Genomic DNA, 26,054 nt, shown 5'->3' with positions numbered 1-26,054 from the left:
ATCAAGTGCTTACTATGTGTGAGGCATGATGTTAAATGTTTTGCCTTCTCTCCTTCAATCTTCACAGCAATCTTTGGATGCAGGTAGTTTTATTTTATGCAGATTTTGAAATTGAAGGAGAGAAAGCTGAGTCCAATAAATACCATGTGCTTTTTCTTACTAGTGGGCAACATCAAGATATCAGATGTGGGAGTCTTGCTTCTGAGTGCTGTTTCTGGTTTTTCTCCTATGTACATGGTCATCTGAGCTTCAACTTTCTCCTGTTAATCATTAATAATAATCATTTATCATCATTTTTTTATTTGAGGTACACCATAGCTCCAACAGAACAAGCTCCTTATCATTTGACTATTATAGTTTCAAGCCAAAATTTCTTAAACTTGGTATATTTTTAAATACCTACCTTTGAAAGGCAAAGATCATGGAGAGTGATCTTAGGTTAAGTCCTTAGTTAATGTTTTAATAAAGGACACTAGAGAGCTGAAAACAAGAACAAAGTGTGGGTGGGGTTACTGGTACTGGAAAGGTTGTAAGGACTTCTGGGTGACCAATGAAGGTCAAATGAGAAAGTGCCCAAAACCAAGACTTCACCTAAGTATATTTTGTCCAGACTCTGTTCAGCTCAGGATATGTCTTAGAAGTTGATGCGAAGACAAAAAAAAAAATAAGACTCAATGTGTTATATAGAGTCCCATCGGGCCAAAGTATGAGTAAAGAAGTACTAAAGGACAAAAACCTAGAAAGCAAGCCCAGGGGAGAAAAATGGGAAATTCATGCACAGAAGTTCAGAATTCATTGCACAAAGAGGATGCTTTAAGGGTTTCTTAGCAGGGTCAGAAGACATTAGACTTCTGATGCTTCTTAGGGCAGAGAAAATGGTGGGCATAGTGTGTGAAGGACAGAAGCCGGGGAGTGTTAGGAGATCCTTATGATAATCTAGTTAAGAGGTCATAGAGCTAAAAATCAGGGGGTGGTGACAAGAATAGAAGGACTGTAGAGGACATGGTCACCACCTGGATATGGGGATTGTAGAGAAGACTCTGGATCCACAGTCACATAAAGATTCTGGGCTCTGGTGAAAGGTCCAACAATTTCTATTCTCCTTTTTTTTTTTTTCCTCCACCCAATCTAAAATGTCCTAAGTTGACATCTACTGGCAAATTACTGACAGCCTAAATATGCAAAATAAATGCAAGAGTCACCTTTGCCTATGAGAACCATATGCAGAAATAAACCTTGGAAAAACAGTAAAACTAGCAAAGGTTCAAGTGCCTTACTTCCAAAACCGTGGGCACTGGTCTAAGGCTCCAAGCACTTATTTCCCTGGGAGGTCGGTGAAGACCACTGATAACCAAGAGGCCAGAGTTCTGGTGTCCATTCTGCTTAATTATTTATGTCTTCGTTTTTATGTTGGACTACAGCATTTCTATTGGAGCTCCCCTGCAGAACCCCACCTCCAAGATTACAGTATCTTTCCCTCTTTCCAAGTATGGTCTCTATATTATGTCATTTGGAAAAAAATTCCTCTCTCCTTTTCTAATCTCCTTCTTGATAAAGCCCTGGACCCTTTCAGAGAAGAAGTGAGGGCCTCTACATCTGAGTCTGGGCTCCGACATCAAGACAAAGCCAGCGAGCCTCCTCCTTGAGCATCCCCTTGCTTTCCTGCCACCATCACCGTTTTGCCTTCCCTACTGCATCCCTCCTGGTTCCCACGGCAACCGGCGGGGCGCCCACGTGTGGGCTCAGGACCTCTGAGGCCCCCGCCCCGCCCCGCCCCCCACCCCTGCGCTCGCGACGGGCCGCACGGAACACAGCGCGAGGAGGGCAGAGGCCCGGTTGCCAAGGAAACGGAAGGACGCTAGGCAGCCGACCCCACCGCCACCGCCCCTAAAAAGGCCGGGCAGGCGCTGCGGAAGGCTGCCTCCAGGAGGAGGAGGAAGCGGGAGGGAAGACGTGAGTGGAGGAGGAGAAGCCCAGGCCAGCCCCAGTTCAATTGATGGGCAGCCCCTCTGCACTGAACCCGCCCGCCGAATCCGCTCCTTGGCCCCTTTAGGAGACAAAGTGTAGGCTCTCAAGGTAACTGACCCGCCTAGCCCAGACCTCCGTGGGAAGCGAGGTACTTCTAAGATTCTGGAGGGAGGTAGGGCCTCCTGATAACAGGGCTGCCCTCCTGGGGATGGCCCCCGCCCCACCCCACCCCCTTTTTTCCAGCCTCTAAAGCACTGATTTGGGGAGTCTTATCATTTGCGCACAGGCAGCCCCTGCGCACCTACGTAACTTCACTGCACCCTCCTCAAACCTGCAAGAACAGGAAAGGTATATTGGTGATATTTGGTATTAATGATAGCACCAATGGGCTTGTCAAACCTGTGGCATCCGCCCCCTCCCCCCCCCCACGTCCCCAAAGTTTCCCAGTTACACATTGAGTCTCTCTGGGTTTGATCCTCAATATGTGATGGCCCATCTCCCTTTGTTTAACAACAAAATGTAAAGTGGCCGCCTTGAACAACAAGCTCCTTTCTCGCCCTCACCCACCCCCCACCACCTTGATTTCCTATGCCAAATTGGCTAGGAAGAGTCAAAAGATTTCCCTGCCTTTCCCAACAATGACTCCTCTTTATGATCCCAGGACTCAGGGAGTTAGGAAAATTGGCCCCAAATCACTAAACTTTGTTGTTTATTATCAAGACTTTTTAAAAATTTTGTTTATTTTTTAGTTGTAGCTGGACACATTACCTTTATTTATTTATTTTTATGTGGTGCTGAGGATCGAACCTGGAGCCTCGCACATGCTAGGCGAGTGCTTTGCCACTGAGCCACAATCCCAACCCCTATTATCAAGACATTTTTATAAGTTAAAATATTTAAAAACTCTAATATTATTTTGTAAATCTAAGATTGAAACAAATCCTGCAATTCTTGTTATTACAAATTAATTGAGAAAAAGGTTGAATTAAGATCTGAAATCTTTCTTCCAGGCACTCAATTGTGGAAAAGAGGGAATTTATAAGCCTGATTGACAGGTATTAACGTTGCCATTTAAAATTTGTTTTAAAGGAAGCTTCAGCCAAAGAAGAGGTTAAATCTAAAGCTTGCTTAGTTGTTGAAATCAACTTTAATGATGTTTCTAATATTATAATATTATAAGCTGAAAACAACAAAATAGCTTATTAAAAAGGTCTCCTTTCAAATCATTTTTAAATAAACATGGCCACAAAACAGGACTCATATATATGTAAAAACTCATATATAATATTATACATAGTATGTTATATATAGTCATATATATAAAATCATTCAATTCTCTAAAAATTATACATATATACACAGAGAGAAAAAGAGAGAAATTTTTAAAAAATGTATTCTGCAATCAAATTATCTTCTCCTTATTCAAGGAGACCCAGTTTGAATTCATTGGAAATTTACACTAAAGAGAAATTTGTATGTCACAAAGTTTTTAGAATTTTTCTCATTGAAATTTCACAGATGTGTAGAATTTGGAGGCCAAGAAGAATCCTTAGCTCTTGCTTTCAGTGAGGCAAGTTCCCTTATCCCTCTATCTCTTTCCTCCCACTACTTAACATGGCCTCTTCACTGATTTCTAAAGCACAAATTTGACACAGTACATTATCACGAAAGATTTAAAACAGAAGTATGCATAACCATGAGTGGATTCTAAATTGAGAAGCAGCTTAAAGGTGAGCAATAGAAGACAATATGGAATGCTATTTTAGAAACATATGCCTTGGCCATTTTTATTATCATTGTCTTCCACTCCTCCCACCTGTCTGTATTTGCTGATGAAAAACTCTTGGCTTCAAATGGCCATCTGATTGAATCGGCCCACAAAACTGAGCCCCATGATTTTCTCCTGTGGGATCATATCCATACAGTTACTTCTGTTTTGTATTCATCCTGATCAGTTTTTCAAACCTGCAGTGTGGTATGAATTTCAAGTGAATGTGGGAGAATATTTGCCTAACCTGAGATAATCGACCATCTCCTTGGACAATCTCTACAGTCTGTTTCCTTGGTGCCTACAGTATCATTTAATCTCACAGAGTCTTGATGAGCTGAAATAAGTAATTACATGTAGTACCATGATGCTTCCAAATACAGTGTAATAGAGACTTGGGGTAGAGGGTGGAGAGAGAATTTGGTAGGCAATTGTAAAGTCCTTTATTTTGGTAGGTGATTGTGAAGTCAGAAGTAACCTAGCAAGTTATTCAATAGCATTACTTCCTGCCTCTTTAGACAAAGTGATTTCATGCCTTCTGATTTAGAGGCCTCCTTAAAATAACATTGTGTTAAAACCATGATAGCTGACTTTGCTATGTTAACTTTGTAACCATCTGATTGGACTCTGGGATGTGCCTCTTTAGTCACCATTAACATATTTTCATTATGATCTTTGTGTTCTCTGACTGATTAATATTCAGACAGGCTTCTCTTCCCAACAGTAGCAGCAGGGATCTCTCTCTCTCTCTTATTAACACCATAGTTTTCTGAAAAGAGTGGGAACAGAACTTCATTCTATGCAGCTACAAATTTATATGAAAAATGAAAAGTGATCCTTTAAAATCTAGTCTCATAAAGGACTATTAAAATGCTGAGAGATTATCAGATGTGGTGGCTCACACCTGTAATCCCTGCTACGACAAGGCTGAGGCAGGAGAATCTCAAGATGGAGGCCAGCGTCAGCACTGAGGGATACCCTATATCAAAATTAAAAAAAAAAAAAAGGACTGAAGGTGTAGCTCAGTGATCCAGTGCCCCTGGATTCAATAACCAGTACCAGAGGAAAAAAAAATGCTGAGAGATAAGATTTGGTTTGGTTATGGACTGTGGAATCTAAATATTGGGTTGCAGTTTCAGACTCTGACTCTCAAAAACCAACATTCTATACTTGAGAGAAAGTTATTTCCCCTGAGGACCAGCAAAAGTTTTTCCTATTGTTCAGAGGTAGACAATAAACCTTGAGAGATTTCATAACTACCAGACGAGACATTGGGTCACCATAAGTCAGGGACAACCTGACTCTGCCAGTATCTACATGACTAAATAAACCTGAGGCGTTTGGGAAGGCCACAGAGGCCACACACTGAGGACTAGGATGTCTCTTTTAGCCTGTCTACCCAGAGCCTAGAGCAGGCCCTGTCACACCATGGCCATGAAAAAAATATGTGTAGAAATAAATGAAAGGGCATCACTGGACTATAAACAGGAATCTTGTGGGGGCTCCAGCGATCCTATAGGTGAGGTCTACCCATCTCATTATGCACAGTGCCATTTTATCCCTTTGTGAGCTTTAATATTATGGTCATGAATTTGACCGTGCCAATCAGAACCAAACTTTTTGAAATCCTCTACTTCCTTACCTCCTGTTTGCACTCTATCCTCAGAACTGTCCCTTCACTAACTGCTCTCACCAGGGTTATTCGCTACCACCTCCCCAAAACACTCCCTTGAGAGCTCAGAAAGGGCACCAACCTCGTTTTCTGGCCTCCCAGGCTTCTTCACAGGGCTTCTCTTTGGCCATCTGTTCCTCAAATTATAGAGTTTGTCACAGGTTTGTTTTGTGTCCGTTTTTTCTTTTTAGTCTCCATTCTACTTTAACCTGAGTCATCATTTGCCAGCATTGGCCAAATCTTTGCCTAATTGGCTTCAGAGTCCCGCATCTAACTGCTTGCTTGACATCTCCACTTGTGGAAGGGCCAGGACACATGAAACTCTATAAGTTGTTTTCTCAGCTGCTGCTCCTCTGTTTTCTGAATGGACTGTTGGTGCCCCAGGCAACTAGCTTGAGCCAGTGACCTGGGTTCCTCGACACTTCCTTCTCCACCCCATCCCTACAGTCACCAAGTCCAGATGGTTTTCTCTCCTGAACATCCTCCTTATCAGTTGCGGTGAAGAGTGTGGACACTGGCACCAGGTTCCCTGGGTTCCAATCCAAGTTCTTCCACTTAATAGCTCTGTAGCCTTAAGCAAGTTACTTAAGCAAGTTCTTTTTGTGCCTCAGTTTCCTCACCTGCAAAACAGAAATACAGTGCCTGCCTCTCAGCATTGCCGTGCAGATCGACTAACTTAATGTGTGTAAATGCTCAGAACAGTGCCTGGCACTGGAAATAGGAGCTATGATTCCTGCTCTGTCCCTATTTCCCTTTTTTTTTTCTTCTTCTTCTTCTTCTTTCTCCTCTTTCTTCCCTCAACCTTGGCTAACCCAGCCTGGCCACCATTTTACCTCATCTGGGTTATTATCACCTATTCCAGTGGTCTTCCTGGTTCTACCCCCAACCATTCTCCCTACTACAGCTGGAGAGGTCTTTTAAAAACACAGATCATTTATTCCCCAGATTGGAACCTGTTAAAGACTTCATATGACTCTTCCAACCATGGCCTTCGAGGACTCACATGAGCTGGTTCAGCCTTTCTGGGGCTGCGTCCTGAATTTCCTCCCTTGCCCCTGCCCCTTCCTCATCTGCATCTGCCCCTTCATGTCCTAAAGCCTCTATACCTGCTGTCCTCTCTGTTCCAATTCTTGCTTATCTCACTCCTTATCAAACCCAGTGTTCCCTGACCCCTCCAGGGCAGGTTATGCCCCCCCATAACACTCCCTCAAAGAACCCCATACTTCTGTTCCATAGCACTCATTGGCAGTTAAATTTCATTTATTCAATGTCAGCTTTCCACCTTAGCCTAGAAGGCACAAAGGCAGGAACCACGTCTGTGTGGCTGGTGGTTGTACCCAGTACCTAGCACAGTGCCTAGGTTGGAATAAGGGTAGAATGGTTGTTATGTAAATAAATATGAGAAACCTGGGATTTATGACTTGGTCATTGATAATTCAGCTAGGTTTTGGGGGTTTTCTTTTTTTTTTTTGTCACATTATAGAAGTGCTTCTGAACCCGTGTGTCACTCAACCTCACTCCCTGTGAATAAGCAGGACAGGCTCACTGAGGCCAGCTGATGAATGTGGCTGCATTATTTATGCCCAGAACCAGGAGAGCTATACGGGCTTCAGCACCAACACAAGAAGCCCCTTCAGCCTGAAAGGAGCATCTGTGCCTTTCAAGCAACGGAGATTAGATTAATAAGAGAATAAAAGCAATTACTGGAAAATAAATCCAAACATGGCAGTCACAAAGGAGTCCGTCACAGCACATTTATTTCTCTTTTATATGCAGGTCAGGAATTAAGAATCATGTTGCATGAAGTAAAGGATAGACAGAAGTTCGTCAGTGATGTTCAGTGTCTGCAGGACATGCAACACAAGGGGGACTCTGAGTATCAGGTAATTGTGGAAAGTAAGGAGTGTCTTTCACCTTCTCTTACAGTGTTGGCAAGTATGCAGACTAGAGCATCAGCTTATGATGCTCAGTCATCGTTTCCACAGGGGGTAACCATGAAAAATCACTACACCTTCCTGAGTCTCTGTTTCCTCATCTGTCAAATGGGGAGAACGATGGCGTCCATTTCACAACACCATCACCAAAAAAAAAAAAAAAATGAAACTAGATAAAGAGTATTTAGGGCAGCATTTGACACACAGCCCTTAACAACAAAAGACATCAGGGTTTCCACAAACCAACTAAGAAAAAAAGACTATAAAGGGTTAACTGGGTCGTGTATAAAATAACATGCTCTTCTGTTGTCAGAAGAAGGGTGGTTACATATTCTACAATAAGCTAACTGTTGGTCTCCCTGGTTACGGTGTTTACATGCAAAAACAAAACAGAAAAGGAGCCCTAGGGGTCATGATGCAATTACCGGGGGCTGGCATAGGACAAACTTGCTAGACTGGGTTGTGGGATTCTGGGAGTTGTACAAAGTGTCAGTCATCCCCCCTGCCGGAGGTCAGCCCTCACCAATCAAGAGCCATGTCCTCAGCCTTGTTGGAGGAAGGAAAAGCACTCCTTCCCTAAGGAGAATAAAGATCTGCCGTTCTGAGGTTTTTTTTTTTACCCCCTTCTCCTTAGTAATTTCAAATATAACCGAACCTCCTGGGTCACCAAGGAAACCAAACCTGTCTCAGTAACCTGATTTCACCTGTATAATATGGCTTCACTTTGGGGCTGGAAACGGAGTCAGCAATTTCCTCCCACAACTTGCCAGCCCACATATAAGAAAACTATAAAATCCAGGGAATTTCTGGAAAACAAATAAGGATGTAAACATCTGAACCAGTCACCCTAGAAATCCATCTCCTTCTCACAAAGACGCCTCTGCCACCTGGCTTGGGCGTGGAAATACTTTTTGAGATTGTCTCTGGAACAGGCACATAGGGAGAACGATCTTATTATTCTGTGGTCCCTGCTGAAGAAAAAGCACACACAACCATGTAACTTGGAGGCATTGTCGTTTTATTTTCTAATCTCAGTTGGGTTTTCAGGGTTGCCTTTTCATTCATTCAGCCAGTATTTATCAAGGGTCTACTATGTGCTGGATGAGATATCTATTCTCCCAGAGTTCTTGTCCTAGGCATGGGGGAACAACACCTCTGAGTAAATGTGTAAGATAGTTTTAACTACTGCTATCGTTCAGATCTGGAATAACCCCTCAAAGCCCGTGTATTAAAGGTTTGGCCTCCAGCTTGACACTATTAGTGGTAGAACCTTTCAGGGGTGGAATCTGTGGGATAGTCGCAATCCAGTCCCTTCCTCCTTCTCTCCCTCTCTCTCTCTCTCTCTCTCTCTCACTTCCCAGTGGCCATGAGGTGAACCCACTTCCTCTGCCATTCACTCCCACCATGTTGTATGGTGCTGCCATAGGCCCAAAGCAATGGGACCAATAGACCAAGAACAGAAAGCTCAAAACCTGTGAGCTTTCCTCTTTTAAGTTGATTTATCTCAAATTATTAACTGTCCGAAGAAGTGAATGATGGGAAAGAGCCTAGAACCTCCCAAGTAGAAGAAAATCGAATGTGTTAATGCCCTGAGGCAGGAACTAGCCTGGGACACTGGAAGAAACAAAAGCCGACCAGAGTGGCTGAAAGATATTCCCAAGAGGAAGTAATGAGGAGGCAGAAGAAGTTCATAGGAGCAGATCGTGTTGGGTCTCACAGGGCAAAGCTTGGCATTTAGATTTGATTCTTAACACTGTGAGAATTATTGAGTGGTTTTAAGTACTAGGATCTGATCTACATATTAAAAAGATCACTTTGGGCCCACCATGGTGGCACATACCTTAATCCCAGCTACCAGGAGGCTGAGGCAAAAGGATCACAAGTTCAAAGACAGCATGGGCAACTTAGCAAGACCCTGCCTCAAAATAAAAAAATAAAAAATAAAAAAGGCTAGAGATGTAGCTCAGTGAAAGAGCACCCCTGGGGGTTCTATCCCAGCAAAACCCATACCCGCATCATTTCAGCTTTACGGGGGAAAGGACCAAAAGGGCAACAGAAAAAGCAGAAAAATTCATGGTGAAACTCAAATGGAAATTTAGGAGAGAGATTATGGTGACTTGGTTGGTAGTTGTGGAGGTGGCAAAAAAGTGGCCCGACCCAGGAAACAACAGAACAGACGTCTTGCTAGATGAAGAGGAGGAGTGAGGGAAAGAGAGAATGAGGGGAGACTCACTTCAGCACCCTTCCTCTGCCATCAGTCCCACGTGTTATCATCACTCTTTTAAACCGTTCCACTCTTCAAACCTCCAACCCCCTTACTTCTATTTCCCCTCTTATTTCACATACCAACGAAACTAAATGAAAATCCCAAGGCCAGCACATGGAATGCGCCCAACCTATTTCCCCTGTAACCCAGGCTAGCCCTCAGGTCTCTGGGGAGTGACCCCCTTCTTTCCAAGGACCAGCTGAGGTGTTGGTCCCACCCCTTTGCTCTCCAGCCTCTCCCACCCAGGGCCCCTTGTCTGTCTTTGACCTTCCCTCCTCCTCACTGACTGTCTAGACATGCTCATGCATCTCCCATCTATGACCCAAAGAACAACCTCTACTTTACACTAACGACTTGTAGTCAGGAGCCTGCCCAAAGTGTCAGAATCATAAGCTCACTCGCTTATTGGATATTTCCACCTGGAAGTTACATAGGCATCTCCTGTTCAACGTGCCAGTTGTATGTTGGACAGCTGTACGCCACGTGTCCACTCCCTGCCATGTTTCCTATGGCCTACGCCTGCCTTGGCTCCTTCCTCCCCCTCCCCACCCACACCCCACCAGTTACAAGCCCTGCCGAGTTCACCTATGAGCTCACGACCTTTTGTTTTCCTTTTTATCTTAGTGCCACCACTGTGGTTCCAACCTCCACAATTTCTCTCCAAGACCATTATGACATCCTTATAACCGATCTCCTTGCCTCTGTGATCTCTCTTGTCGTCTTTCAGATTGCTTTCTTGAAATCTAAGCTGTGCATTTGACTAGGCCATTGGAATACACAAAATCTTTCAGGTGTTTTGCCACACTTAAAGGCAGGCCCAGGACCCAAGAACCTGAGCTAACTGACCCAGCCTCAACCCCCCGCAACCTCCTCTTCCCCTTTGCACTTCGCTCTCTTGACACAAGGGTGGTGAGGATCATAGTTTTAATTTAGGACTAAAGGAAACCTCTGTACTCACAAGACGTACTCACAGTAGTTTTATTTTATTTTTAATTTTGTAAAACCTTTATACTTTACCTATCATGAAATTCAATCTGTGTTAACTGTTCAGTTAATGATTTTTAGTAAATTTACCAAGTTTGCAGCCGGGGCTATCAGTTTTAGAACATTCCCATCACCCCAATACCATAGTACCCTTTTATATCTCTTTTATATCACAGGGCTAGTGAGATTGTGTTACAATTATCTTTTGAGCAAATGCACAACACCTCCTTAAGGGCAAGGGCTGAGTCTCTTTTATGTTGAACCATGGGCCCTGTCATTCGCTAAAGTCAATATTAACCTAACTTGGCCACCAACTCTATTTATTAGACTTAGATCCAGCTGACCTGTGACTAGTCTTTTTTTGTAATATTTATTTTTTGGTCGTAGACGGTCACAATATTTTTATTTTATTTTATGTGGTGCTGAGGATCTAACCCAGGTCCCCACACGTGCTAGGTGAGTGCTCTACAGCTCAGCCACAACCCCAGCTCGTGACTATTCTTAAGAGTCAAATTCACCTTTTTTTTTTTTTTTAGCATTTTCAATCTCATTTATCCAGAGATTTGCATAAAGTGAATATGGTTGTCCTGAAGATGCTCTGTGTATTGTTGAAGTGAGTGTACAGAGATAGTAACTACTTGAAAGGGAACAGCACTGATTTTTTTTTTAGTTATATGATTCAATCTATCCCTTGCTTTGTTTCAAAAAGTATTTAAAGTAGTGGTTTAAGATTCAATTACATACCAGGCGTGGTAGCACATGCCTGTAATCCCAGTGGCTCGGGAGGCTGAGACAGGGAAATCACAAGTTCAAAGCCAGCCTCAGCAATGGCGAGGTGTTAAGCAACTCAATGAGACTCTGTCTCTAAATAAAAATGTGGCTCAGTGGTTGAGTGCCCCTGAGTTCAATTCCTGGTACCCCCACAACCCTCCCCAGAAAATAATTTATTGTATGATGTTAGTGACCCCTCAGTAACCTGGCCCACATATGACCTATATGTATTTAGATAATTTACTGAGACTTGATGTTGGATAGATATCGATGAGCTTGGTCATTTACCAACTGTGGAAATCCTTGTTTTCTCTCTCAGTTCAGCCATCTGCTCGGGACACCAGGGATTCCCTGTTTCAGGGTGTACAAATAGTGTAAGACCTAATAACTAGGTGTGACTCCCAAATCATATACATTTGCCACATATTCCTTCCTGTGCCTGACTTGCCTTTAATGAACTGGCTCAAATTGAAGCCCTTAGAAACCTCCAGCGTAAACTATTCCTGCTCCATCCTAAAATATGCTAAGGGTTGGTATGCACCAAATTAGCAGTGCTTTTCAGGTCTCTGTGCTAGCAGCAGGAGAAGAGGGATAAACCCACCCTGAGTTATTTTGATACTACTCCTTTCAGTGGCTGGGTGGGACCCTTTTGAGAAAACAAGAGGGAACAAACATCTATTTGGCATATTACATGCTATTTCAGAATCTGGTAAACTAGTATATAATTATATGCCATCTCAGAATTTGGCTCTATTTCTTCAAGGGTGTTCATGCTGCATAGTTATGTGTGTGTGTGTGTGTGTGTGTGTGTGTGTGTGTGTTTCCTTGTGGTCAAATGTGTTTATGTAAGGGAAGGCAGAATTTAGCCATTAATGTCTACTAGAAAGCAGGAGGGAAAGATTACACCTGGCATTTCAGAACAATTTTCTGTAATCCATCGAATGTGTCCAAATGGGTTTCATCCCATGTCCTTTATTCAGAATCTTGATTCTTTTAAGTGCAGATAAAACAGCTAAACATAATAATATAGATTTATTCATGGACATGATAGGTGACTTTATACCAGGTGGCAAGAGTTACAGGGGCACCTGGCTCGCCTGTGAGATGCGTGTTTTATTCCTTTATTTATGAGGAGACTATCATGTCAAACTTTTTAATGGCTTCAGTTTCTTAACCTTTTAAAATGAATGAATTTCAAGAATGTTATCAATGATAATTAAAACCCAGTCCCCGGGTTTTGTATATTAGAGCATAAGAACAACAAAGCAGCAGCAATTGAAGGCAGTGGCCATGCACGTCTCAAAATGCCTCCAGGGTTAGTGTAACAATAGCTCAGTGGATGCCTTTACTGACAGAGATGTAAAGCCAGATCACTTTCAGGATGGTTTTTACACCAGAGCTATGTGGCTGGCAAGTGTTCCTGTGGCATGTGGCTTCTTAAGTCATCAGGAGTCCCACTGGTGACTAAAGAGGGAAGACAGATAATAAAAAAAGAATCTCTGAGCACAACTGCAGGCTCAGAAAGTTGTAATGCCAAAGAAAAAGTGGTTTACGATGTGACCCAAGTGACTGAGAGCAGGAGCTGCTCATTGGGCCATCTGGGGACTCTAGGCAGGGAAACAGAGCTCTACTTACAGGGCAGAAAAGCAATGATGAGCCCCAGACCCAGACAGAAAGGCTCTTTCTTCTGTGGCCAAGATCATAGTCATGCGCTTTGGCAAAGGCTGACTTTGGAAATAGAAGTAAACTGGGAAATAGGATTGAAAACAGCAATTAAAAACCTGACGATGTAGGGGAGGCGGGGACCTTTGAGGGAACCCTCGCCATGGGCCAGTCACTGCTCCCATGTTACCCACAGAACCTCCCGCTCTCCTCCTAACAGTCTTGCAGAGGAGAGAGCTGACAATCACTGGAGTTAGTTCTCAGTGCTAGAAAGTGGCAGCCCTGGGGCTCGTGGTGTTTACCAGGATTGAGTTACAGTGAGTCACAAAGCCCCCGCTGTCCCCCCACAGGCAGACAGGCACATTCTGTGATTTGCCCCCATGGTGGGGGCTTCTGCACCGGAGGCAGCCTGACTGCCTGTGCTGTCGTCCAAGGGTGGGCTGGCAGCCGAGCGGGGACACTACCAAAGGAGAAGCGAAGAAGGAAGCCCTGGCTCTCCCCAGAAGGAAAGAAAGAAGAAGTCACCTGCAGCCTTCCATTTCAAGACTGCCCTCTGATGGTCTTGCCACACAGCAGAAGCTTATTTATAGCCATCTCGGGCCTGACACATGGAACAGAAGGGGAGGACGATAGAAGCGCAGGTTATGAATTGCCAAGCCGTTCCTCCTCCCGACCCGTGGGTTTCACCCTCTGCTGGTCACTTCAGGATCCCTACCATAGAGATCTTGACAACAGCAATGACCCCAAATCACTCACATTTACAAATACAAGGAAAAGTAGCCCTCTGGGAAAAATATGGCTAGGTTCTTGCTTGTTTCTAGGACCAGAAGTCTGGTGGCTCTGTTCCGTGTTCCTTCTCAGCAGAGCTATGACTGAGAGGATTGATGTTTGATTTGCACAGAAAGATTGCTGGTCATCTCAGGATCAAAATGATCAAGTACCGACCTTGCCGCTGGTTTGTTCTTGCTAATCTACATGAGGAGGGAGAAGGAACCAGGGGCGGGGGAAATGCTTTTCAGTATAGCAAGTCCATCTATCCCTCCTCCCTTTTGGTAAAGAAATATTTAAGTCGTATGCATTCTTGGAGAGAATTTTCAAAAAACACTCAGCCCACAAGAATTCTGTTCATCCCACAAAATCTGCCGTGGTCCTACGTGCATGTGCTCATACTGGCTCCTCCACTTTCAGCCTTTAATACCAGTAGGTTAAGGCGACACAGACATCTGTCACTTTGGGAAACAACACTCCATGCCAGGAATCCCCCTCCCAGGAGTTCTGGTTTGCAGACGTCATGAAAGAACAGAAAAATGGCTCATATTTCATTGAACTTCATCAAGCTCTTCAGATTTCTTTTAGGTTTGCTTTGGCTCATTTATCATTTCTTGTTTATTTAACTTATTCATTATAGTTACTATCTAGTGTTCTTTGCATTTTCTTTTTTACATTATGAAACAAACACTACCGGGTTATTTATTTCAATGATTTACTATCTATGTGGCATTACTTTTAAAAAAATAAGACAAACAGTGGGACGGTGGGGAGGGAAGAAACAGTCATTTCAGAGTGTTCTTCCTCTCCAAGCAAGGCGGGGTGCAACTCCATCTCTCTTCTGGAATCCAGGATTCCACCTGCTGCAGGTGACCATCTGGCTGCTGGGGATGAGCTGGAGGCCAGGGCCTTACCTGTGATTCAGTTGAGAAGCACAGTGTGAGCAGGTGCTCAATGTTTTGCTAGTATCAGGTCATTTCTATTCTTAACCTTGTAGCATAATGTTAGACTTTCTCCATGGCATGAAACTCTGGAAAGTCCTGCCATATCACATCACAGAGGAAAGTGTTTCTTGTAACAGAAGGAAAAGAAATCTTCCCTTTCTCAGCCTGTCCAGGAAGCAGGATATGGCAGGTCTACTTTAGTAACAATATTGTTGATCCCACACCAAATCCATTCACTGTGACAGTGGATGATTTGACCCTAGAAGGGCAAAGGTGAATTAGGTCACTGGGTCTACAAGTATAGAAATACTCCTAAAGTATTACTCTTTGGGATTATTTAAAATGTCAGTTGAGATCTTCAAAGCACATGATATCTTTGAATTTTTTTAGTCCTAATTACTAGAGGAGAGAGATTTGTTACCATATTTTCTTTGAATTTTGCTAAGAAAAATGGGGGGAATGTTGCTAATTTTATTTTTATTATTTCACATTTAGGGATTGGTATTTTTTTTCCAAAGCCAAAATTCAGTTCAATTAATATTAAGATAAAGGGTCACACTTTATCCACAAGAGATTGAGCCCAAAGTCCCCAATATGTGCCTAAAACTGCAAATAACAATGACTCTTGTGTATTGTTTTCTCCCCTGATACCTATATACAAATGATAAAACTGAGTTTATAAATCAGGCACAGTAAAAGATGAATAACAATAAGTGAGGCACAATAGTAGTACATGCCTATAATCCCACCTACTTGGGAGGCTGAGGCCGGAGGACCATAAGTCTGACAATACTGTCAGCAACTTAGCAAAACTATTTCTGGAATTAATGAAAGAGAATAATTTTAACAATATACTTTAATAAAATTGCCAACATCACTACTTTGAACTGTTATTAAGTAAAATAAGGGTCGCGTGAACATAAGCACTTTGATGTTACCATATTGGTTCTGATCACTGAGATAGCTACACAGTAATTGTTAGATAAGCAACGTATATGCTGAATAAAGGGATGATTCATTAGGACAGAACAAGATGAGAAAAGTGAGATTTCATCATGCTACTTAGAATGGTACTCAGTTCAAAAATACATAAATTGTTCATTTCTGGAATCTTCCATTTAATAATTTTGGACCAAAGTTGACCATACCAGAGAAGAGGAGTAATCAGGAAAATGAAAGAGAAAAGATATCCCATGATCTGGTTCTTAGTGATCAGCAGGATTGGCCAAGGGAACATTGTGTGGAGGTTATTCCAAGCAAAGGGAATAGCATGTGCCAAAGCTAATGTGAAAATTCTGCACATTGGGGGTAACTTTGCAGGTGGGAGTAGCAAGAAGGGGGATCTAGGAAGAGAATGAGATGGAAGGCGAAGCTAATATGGCAGATCAGGTATAACCTTCCCCGAGAAGGCAAGTGTTGGGTAAGTTCTTGACAAAATGCCTGTTAGTGTGTTCATTATTTAGACTTATTAAAGCAGTGACTGAGATTTTTGACCTGGAATTTTGCGCGAAGGGCCAATAGGGCAACGCCTGGTCTTTATACTTGATAGCCGACACTTTAGGAACCCTCAGAGAAGGATAACATCTATCTTATGCTCCTCACAATCAGAATGAAGCCTCAAGTTGCCAAAGCCAGTCATAAATCAAAATTTTTTTTGTTTTCTCTAGGCTTGTTTGAGACGACAGGAATGCAGAAGAGACTCAAAGGATGAGAAGAAACAAGATCAGTTTGAGGGGCAAGAGATAGATTTTGAGAGATCCCGGAATTCAAGCGGGTCATCTTCCAAACAGGTATGGAGAATTCTGGGGGACAGACAGTTTCCTACTCCTGTGTGTGTGTGTGTACTCCAAAAGGAGATGTTACAGAATCCTAAAGGTCAGGGCAGGGAGAGGTGCGGGGTAAGGCATGGGCCCAAAGATTCCATCCCAGACACCACCCACCACTTCCCAGCTGTGTGGCCTTCCTACTTTTTGGTGAGGGCTTGCTCTTCTTTCCTGTGGTTAAAAGACTCGATGTCGATGGTCTGCAAATACCATCTGCATCAGAAATGCTGGAACACTTTGATTTTAAGAGTTGAAGGCACTGGGCATTCATGTTTGTGACTTATGGTCTAAGCCACTGCATGTTCGAGTCTAGCTTTTATTTCAAATGGAAGAAGACAGCAAAACATGGTGATAACGTCGTCATGCAAAAACTGGCAATTGTTTAAATATTTTCATCTAGGATGATAACAAATAATAGGGACAATATCATATTTTTTAGCAGAATGATGAGGATGATAATGTGCCGCAGTCTTGGCTGGGCACTGAATCACGAGCCACCACACACCTTGTAGATTCAAACAGCAATTCTTTATTCCCGAACTCACACCGGCCTCTACACACGTTCTGGGGAAATCCAAGTTCTGTCGCCGCCCAATTCACCTACTCCACGAGGCTTTTTTCTCCAATACTTTCTGAATCTCAGGAGAACTCAACGGGAACTCAAGGATCGGGCGTGCCTGAGGTAGCTGGATACGCCCTATTCCCCCCGCAGGGTACACCTTAAACCTGGAACTTCCCTAAACCCAAGTCTTAAACCGGGAACGCCTTAAACCCAAATTATCCTAAACCGGGATACTTCCTAAAACCTGCAGGATACACCCTAAACCTGGATCCACCCTCGTCCTTGAGCAGGGTCACCTTTCTCAAACACACATGCAATGTCACAGCGAATTTCCAAGGCAAGTCCATTTAACATGGGGTACGCTGGCAAGGAAATTTCGATGCGTCATTCCTACTTGGCAATGGCCCTCAGCATCAATGATAGCAGTCAAAATAGTTACCATATGTGAGTTCTTACGGCGGTCCAGGCACTGTACTAAGTAGCTAATATGTATTAGCTTACTTAATTTTCACACATATATATGTATCTAACACACACACACACACACACACACACACACACACACACTTGCCCCATTTTACAGATAGGAAAACTGCACCTAAGAAGTTAAGAAATTTTACCTAAGATCTCACAGCCAGTATGTTGTGAAGTAGGAATTCCATGCCAGGCAGGCTGACCCCAGAGAAGGTATTCCGAACTGCTGAGCTGTCCAATCATATTTCATCTTTAAGATCTTGGCTGTCTGAGAATTTTACTTATCCTGCCTACAAGCTAAATACCACAAACTGCATTCAAGCCTGGTTGTTAGCATGGTGAATTGATTTAAGATGAGTAATATGCCTTTTATGAATTCTTACTTAATATTTTATGCCTGAAATAGACTCCAGAGGGAGGGACTCTCTCTCTCTCTCTCCCTCTCTCTCTCTCTCTCTCTCTTTCATATCAGTGGCGTGGATCTCTGAGATAGATCTTGGATACCTGATATCAATCAAATTCTTTTTGACATTGAAAGGAAAGTGACCACAACACTCGGAGCGACCAAAAGATCTTTATTGCAGCAGTGCAACAAAGAGAAAAGAAGGAAGGAAGAGAGAGAGAGAAAGAAGAGAAGAGATGAACAGGGAGAGAGCAAGAGCAAGAGAGAGACAGAGAGCGCGCACAAGAAAGATAAAGAGAGCAAGAGAGAGAGAGAGAAAGAGCAAGAGAGAAAGAGCAAGAGAGAGAGGGGCCTGGCAGGAGGGAGTTTTTATAGCCCAAATCTAATGGGGCCTCTGGGTCTGCAAGCTGCCCTGTTGGCCCAAGTGGGGTTGAGTGCTCAGCCTTGAGCGGGACTTGACACAAACAGGTGATAAAGGACCAGATAGAGGGGGGTTTGAGTGTGTGGGCTATCTTGCAGCCAACATCTGTTCAGCCTGCCCTGCAGACAACACAGTTCAGCCTGCTCTGCACCCAACAGAGATTTTTTCTTTAATCTACAGTGTTCACAACTGCAGTTATTTAATGTTCAAAGGACACCTTTAAAACATCTATGATTGATGTTTATGGATGTAGCTATATCCCTGGGAGAGATGTATACTCCCTAATAAGGGATATAAAATCACAGGACAAAATATCCCGCCTAGAGTCTGAAGGTGAAGGAGACCATCTCATGGTACCACCAGCTCCAAGAAGAACATGTTGCTAAGGCTTTTTCCTGTTAGTCAAGGACTAGATATGATGTCTGCTGCTGGATAAACTTAGGGAGTGAGATCAATCCAAAAATTAAATCCAGTTTGGATAGAATAACACATTTTAGCTCTAAGACAAATTCTTACATTTTTACACTTAGAAACAAAAATCAAGAACAGATAAGAAAATTTAAAGTATTTTAAGTAAACAGTAGTGTGTAGCAATCTTCCTAGAATGGCATTACTAAACAAATGGGCATCTGGATTCTTCTGTTTTCATGCAGAGATTCATGTTCGTAGTCGGGGCCAGTTTGTATGGCAGCTCGCATGCATTTGGGACATTTGGGACTTGCAGTTTATGCTCCTCTCTACTCATTTTAAGGGGACAAGCTGGTGTCAGATTCCTATGGTTTCCTTCTTTCTGCTATAAAAATTAACCACTCTTTCAGACCACTTCTAAATAAGGACATGGTTATACATATAGAAGTAATTATGTGAAATAGCTTCTATAATCATAGATTATTTGTCTGAATTTTCCGACTCTTCATTTTATTATTCACTTATACTCACCACAAAATAATGAAAAAATTGCATAGAACTGGTAATTTCTATCTGAAGTACAACTTGGATGCAGTGGGCCATGCCTATAATCCCAACAACTTGGGAGCCTGAGGCAAGAGGATCACATCTTCAAGGCCAGCCTCTCTCTTCAAGTTAGGGAGACCCTGTCTCAAAATTTTAGAAGAGGCTGTAGCTGTAGCTGAGTGGTAGAGTACCCCTGGATTCAATCCCGAGAAACACACACACACACACACACACACACACACACACACACACAGTACGAGGACAGGAGTTTCTGTGTTCATACTATTCCACCATTCCTCAGTGTATCGGAGAACATGAAACATTGCTTTCATAATCTCATTTTTTCCAAATGATAAAACCATGGGGCTAGGGTTGTGGCTCAGTGGTAGAGTGCTTGCCTAGCATGCACAAGGCACTGGGTTTGATCCTCAGCACCACATAAATGTAAAATAAAGTTATTGTGTCCACCTAAAACTAAAAAATAAATATTTAAAACACACACACACACACACACACACACACACACACAAGGGTTTGGTCCTTGACTGTATGAATGACTTTAAGGCTATATCTTCTCATCAAGAAGAGTGACCGTGGGCTGGGGTTGTAGCTCAGTGGTAGAGTGCTTGCTTCACATGTGTGAAGCACTGGGTTTGATCCTCAGCACCACATACTAATAAATTAATTAAATAAAGGTACCATGTCCATCTACAACTAAAAAAATATTTTTTTTTTAAAAAAAAGAAGAAGAGTGACAAAATCAGAATTTTCCACAGTTGAAGTTCACTGCTTTGCTTATAGGGTTGGACCCCCACCTACATTTCTACGAAATCTGATTGTCTTTAAGCCTTCAGAGCCTGGAGATGTCCTGCCATATCTCAAATCCTGAAGGAATGCACAACTTATTAATAAGCTTTTTTTCTCAGTGTCCATAACACCAGGGAGATCCTGGACCTAGTCTCCCAGAGTCTATAAGAAATAAGATACAAGAAAGCTGGCATCTCCCGAAGGAGAACCAGGCCAGACAGATCCAATTTCCAGAGCTCAGCGTATTGAATGTCACATCAGGAGCTAGAGTGTCAAAACACCTGTCAATCAGAGAGGGGCAGGAGAAAGAAGCTGCTCAGAGAGCCAGTGTGAACCCACCAAAGTCCCCCTCCCTGGATGCAAATTCCCCGAGTAATTTCTTTGCAGAGATTGCAGTGCTGAAACCTCTAAGTAACATTTTGCCTCTGATTTGTGGAGGCAGGTTTATTCTCTTAGTGAGTGGCTAGTATGAAAGTGAATTGCTTACTCCATGGAAATTCTTCCACCATTCTGTCACTATGTGGAGCGTGCCAGGACCAAATTTTGACACTTGAATTGCAATTTTCATCACTTGTTCATTTCTCAACTCAGATTCGCATTGTGACAATTCTGATGAGCCTGGAACAAGCAAGGCATTTACCATCAGGTGATGGCTCCAGTGTCAAATTGTCATTTCCAGACACCTGCCTAGAGGTGGGCATGTCCCCAAACACGGTTACCCTGGTGGCTGCTCCATCATGGCATAGCCTCCTCGCTACAACCAATGTCTCTAACTGCTGGGGGTACGAAGAGGTTGTGTTTAATTTAAATCTAGGAATAAGCAATTCCTATCAAGCCCCTGCTGAGTGGTTCTTTAAAGTGGTACCTCTTAAATACATTTCAGCTTGTGATTGGGCATAATAAAAAACATTAATCAAGGCCAGCTCTGTCCCTCTTTACAGTGTGAATTCAGGCAAACCCTTTGCCTTCGAAGCATTTCAATTTACCATCAAGGGAATACTTGTTATTGTGCTTATCTTGTTTGGGATGATTGTGAAAATAAGGGTGATCTCTAAGTGACATACTAACATTTGAATACATATAAACTGTCACCGGTGTCCAGTGCTACCTGCAAATGATGCTCCGACGGGCTTCAGTAGAGGAATTGTTTCTGCTCTTCTTCTTTTTGCCTCAGCCCCATCCAGGCCACATTTCTAAAGGCCAACCTAACGTAGCAACTTAATTTTAGACCTTTCTCAGGGTTACAGATAACCTCTTAAACAGCTTAATCAGAATTTTAACATGGAAATAAACAGTAGCTTCACATATCCAACTAGAAATTGGATAATTTAGGGGACCAGGAAGCAAAGCAGTCTCCATATAAGGAGAAAATAGCTCTCCTCTTTCCCAGGTGCCCCTAGGGATTGCTGCTAGCTTGGAGGATCTGCTGTGATTGACAGGGCACCAGGATTTTTCATCCTTTCAAACCTCAGCAGAGAAGAGACAGAAGCCCCAATTCCCTTGTAGAAGATGAAGAAAATGATTAACCCAGGACAAGGAGGACAGCAAGCTTCTCTGAAGAGACACACTACAAGTCCTTCTCATCTTTGGAGATCCTGTATCCTTGCTGCAAGAGACACTGTTCCCAATGCACCAGCCTCAAGCCCTGAGAACATATTGTCACTGCATTTTCTTTGTTGGGAAGGAAAATGGAGATCAGCCCTCAGTTTTTCAAGAGCACCTTTTCCTTGGGTGATAGGAACCCTCAGCAACCAAGCTACTAAATATTTAGATTGCAGATCACAAAGATCCAAGGTTACATTGGAAGGAGGCGTAGGCAGTTAACCTGATACCAAGAAGCAGCTGGCTGTGGCCCAGGCCCTGCTCAGTGTGATGTTTACATCCGTGAGGTCACCTGAACCTCCCAGCAAACAAGGTAAGTTTCAGGAGAAGGCTATTTCCTGACACACACATTTTTAATTGTTTTATCCATGAGAATCCACACAAACTTGGGAGATTAAAAAAAAAATAAAGGCTCTAAAATGCAACCTGTAATGGTTTAAAAAATCAGCAGGTCTACCACCCCTCCATGAGGGCAGCAGAGGTCTAGAACTGTGGTGTCCAGTGCCAGTGGTAACATGCCATGTGTAGCTATTCACATTTAAATTAATTAGAAGTAAATTTAAAATTTAATTCCTGAGTCACACTAGCCATGTTCCACTGGGGTCAGAGTCTGCTGTGCTCCACTGTGCTGACACAGAGCATTTCCATCATTGCAGAAAGTTGTGCGGGACAGTGCTGCTCCAGATGGCCAAATCTAAAACACAAAACAAAACAAGACCCATGATCCAGGAAAGAGTTTGGCTTCCCAGAAGCTGGACCTGCAGAATCCACAATGCAATACTTTGCATACTGCAGACTGGCACTTGTTGGCTTCCCTGTGACCAAGCTGTCCCTGAAAGCTGGCTTGATTTGCATTTTGTGTTTTTCCTGTGACCTGGGTATATTTGCATGACTCCTTTCCTTACCTGTTTATCCATCCTACTCTTCCTGTGAAGCCTTCAGCTTCTCCTCTTTCAAAGGGCTCTTAGGGAGTTATTCTCCCATTAATCTGTCAGTGTCAAGCCACTGACACCCTGAACAGTGTTACAAAAGCAGCCACAGCTTGGGACGTGGCATATGTGTTCTGTGAGTCATGCTTGTAATCTTCTCCAGCTTCTGCGGGTCCATTGTCAGGTTCCTTGGGGGCCGGCCTTCCTTCCCCTGGCCCCAGGCTGTGCACTGATGAGGCTGTCACGCCTGCACACACTGGCTCTAACTGCTAAGGGCCCTGCCCTGGCTGTGAGTCATCTCTCACACCTGGTGTGGTGTTTGTCACAGCCGCCCTCTTGACTTCAGAGCAGATCCTGCGCCCTCGAGGTGCACCTGAGTGATAAGGCAGCTGTGCACAGGGCGTCTGGAGCAGGCTGTGTGCGTCACAGAGAGGGAATGTGCAGCCCATCTTCTGACAAGCGCCGATCTGTGGGATTTTCCTTGGAGCTCGTTTTCCATTTTAGCTGTTGATCTGTTCACTGCAGTGTTCCTCAAACCCCTCAGACTCAAGATGCTGGATGCACCATCTCCCCTTAAATTGGTTCCTCTTCCTAATTTGGTAATTTCTGCCTGAGCCAGATTTCTGCAAGTTGTCTTAGACTCCTCCCCCTCTTCCTTCTGCTCCTCCTCACACTTCAGAGCAGTCAGACACAAAGCTTGTCTGTCTTATCTCCTCTCTTGACTCTGCCCATCATCACTTCCCTTTGCTGGGCCCTGTCTTTGTTTCTTTCTTTCTTTTTCTTTTTCTTTTTTTTCTTTTTTTTTTTTTTTAGTCTGGATCATTGTAGGGATCGGTCCTCTGCTCATCTTATCTAGAAGCAAATTGGATCATGACAGTACTTTATTAAAAATTCTTCACTACTTCCTCATGGTCTTTGGGATCTTGTTCAAAGACTTGGCACTCAAGGCCCTCTTTGGCCTGACCCCTGCAGACACCCTGCACATCGTCAACTATGAGGGCACGCCCTCTATGAAGAAGAGTATCCAGGGCTTCTCCTGGACATCCAGTGGCTGTTCTTATCCTTCTTGTGTGTTCTCAGGACACCCCTGGGTACATCTTTTACCATGGGTACATCTTGTCTGCCTCCTCCCTCAGACTCAGAGATAGTCACAAGATGCCACTGTTTACTGTTACATTTCCAATACCTGGCAGGAAATAGGGGCTCAATGCTTGATACCTAATGTATTAGGAATGTGCACATATTGAAAGTCACAACTGTATGGACAGAAAAGCCACCCTGCATGAGAGAAGACAAAGGACAGCATTACTTTGAATGGAGAGTGCTGTATGACCTGACTTTGAAATTATCAAGAGAGGAGTGTGGTTTGGTGAGACTGCCAATCGACAATGACCAGTTTGGGCTTGAAAATTAGTCGGTTATGAACCACAAATCCCTGAAATGCTGGTGACTAGAGTAAAAAGCTAAATTCCTGGTAGACCATTCTGCCTAGAGACAAATGACTTCTTCCTTCAAGCCTGGGTAAGTTCCCTTGATCACAGGTAGGCAACACACAAAGGCATCAGAATGCTGGGCTGTGGCTCTCAGTCAACAGAAGAAACTCGGCCCAGAGGTGACTCAGGACTTGCCTGGACTTTACAACTGAGGTCATCTCATTGTGGTTGAATGTTCTGCAGGATAACTCACCAGACCGAATTGGCTAGTTCTTTTATGATTAGGTTGTAGATGCATACTGGGTACAGGCCCCTCTCCAGGCAAACCAGCTCTGGAGGTCTGAAGGTTGAAGCAGCAGTAATGGAGTAAATGAATGATAACTACCTGCGCCAAAGCCAGCAGTGCTTCATTTCTCCTTTACTTCTGCACTTTGTCTGAGTTCCACTAGGTAATTTAAAAATAGGGCCTGACATTCAAATGAGGCAACTGTCAGTTTAAATTGTGATTGGTTCCAGAAAGGTGTCCTGCCTCTTTGAACAGATAAGACAACTGCTTCCTTCCACCAGGGTGATTCTGCCATGTGGCTGAGTTGATACCAACACCAGTTGTGATCCCTGTTCAGTGAAAATGTTGGTGCCAAGAATTGGTGGTCTCTGACCCAAAGAGCTCCCTGTGTCAATTAGACTTAGCAGCTCAGAAATTGCATGAGAGAAGATTATGATAAAATATCTCTTTTTCTTTGTATGTAATAGCTTATATTTCAAGTTTACTACATTTTATTAAAATTACCTACTTTTAAAAAATGGTTCCAATTAATCTCTAAAACCAAAAAACTTGTTAAAAACCAATTAAAATTCAGATATCAAAACTTAAAAATGTTTCAATTACGAGGTAATAATATTCAGGTGCATACCTGCACTAAATATATTTTATAACATCTGGCATTTCATCCTAAAACAGTGTTTTATATTGCTTTATTCATTAAAAATTATAATACAATTATTAATTAAAAATAAAGCAAAATTAAAAAATAAAATAAAATGCAAAAATTATAAATCACTGTGTATAAGCCACTGTGTTGGGTACTATGGGGATATAGTAATGAATAAATAAGCCATGCCCCACCCTCGGGTAGTTTAGAGTTGGTAAACTAAGATATTATATAAATGCCTGCAGATTTTAAGCTGATCCTAACTCATGGTCAAGATCTGGGGAGTTGGGTATGAGGTGGGGAGCTGAGGCAGGGAGGATTTTCCAGGAGGAAGGAAGAGGGCCTAAATCAAGGCTCATCTGGGATATGGCGAGCGTCCAGTCTCCCTGCAGCAGGAAATGTGCCTTAGCCCTCTTTCCAGAGCTTCCCTGTGACTCCTTGCCATAGGGAAGGCTGCCTCTTCACTGAGGATGCTCCTTCCTAACCGTCCTCCAGGGGGCGCTCTCCTTGCCACTCCAGCAACCCCACCAGGAAGCAGGAGGGAGTCCTTGCTCCCCAGTGCTGCTCCCAAACCATGGCTCCCCTTGCTCTGTTGGTTTATGCTGTTTCACTCCAACGCCTTCCCCCATTGGTCATCCCCATTAGTCTCCTGGCCACTCTCCTTTATTCAGTGAAGGCTCTGGCGGGCAGTTCAGTCTCTGTCCACCCCATCTCCTGATTTCCTGCCACCGTCCTTGCCGACTTTAGCAACCACCTGGATAACCCAGCCACACCCTGGCTCCTCAGTTCCTGATGCTTCTCAAGAGCCCTGCTCCATTCTGTTCTGCTGCACCTAGCCCCAAGGCACATCCCTGACCTCTGATGTCACCCCCAAATGATCCTGTCATTACTGCTCTCTAGACCTCCCAGCTCTGCGAATCCATCACTTCTAGTGTGACATCTTCGACTTCTTGGGAATCTCTGTTCCATTGGGATTC

General features: G+C 43.3%; 1 protein-coding gene across 1 annotated transcript in view; it reads left to right on the top strand.

Annotated features, from left to right (window-relative positions):
• Positions 1–7,201: 7,201 nt before the first annotated feature.
• Positions 7,202–26,054, top strand: part of MARCHF10 (membrane associated ring-CH-type finger 10) — a gene marked incomplete at its 5' end in the record, with an annotated part of 83,637 nt that continues 64,784 nt past the window's right edge. The window contains 2 exons of the mRNA XM_081272803.1: positions 7,202–7,291; positions 16,405–16,527. Coding sequence (XP_081128929.1) covers positions 7,202–7,291; positions 16,405–16,527 — 213 coding nt within the window. The remainder of the gene's footprint in view (positions 7,292–16,404; positions 16,528–26,054) is intronic.

This window comes from Spermophilus citellus (genome assembly GCF_964194105.1).
Source record: "Spermophilus citellus genome assembly, chromosome: 17".
Taxonomy (NCBI): domain Eukaryota; kingdom Metazoa; phylum Chordata; class Mammalia; order Rodentia; family Sciuridae; genus Spermophilus; species Spermophilus citellus.
Note: the sequence above shows the minus strand (reverse complement) of the source record. Positions and strands in the feature narration are given on the sequence as shown.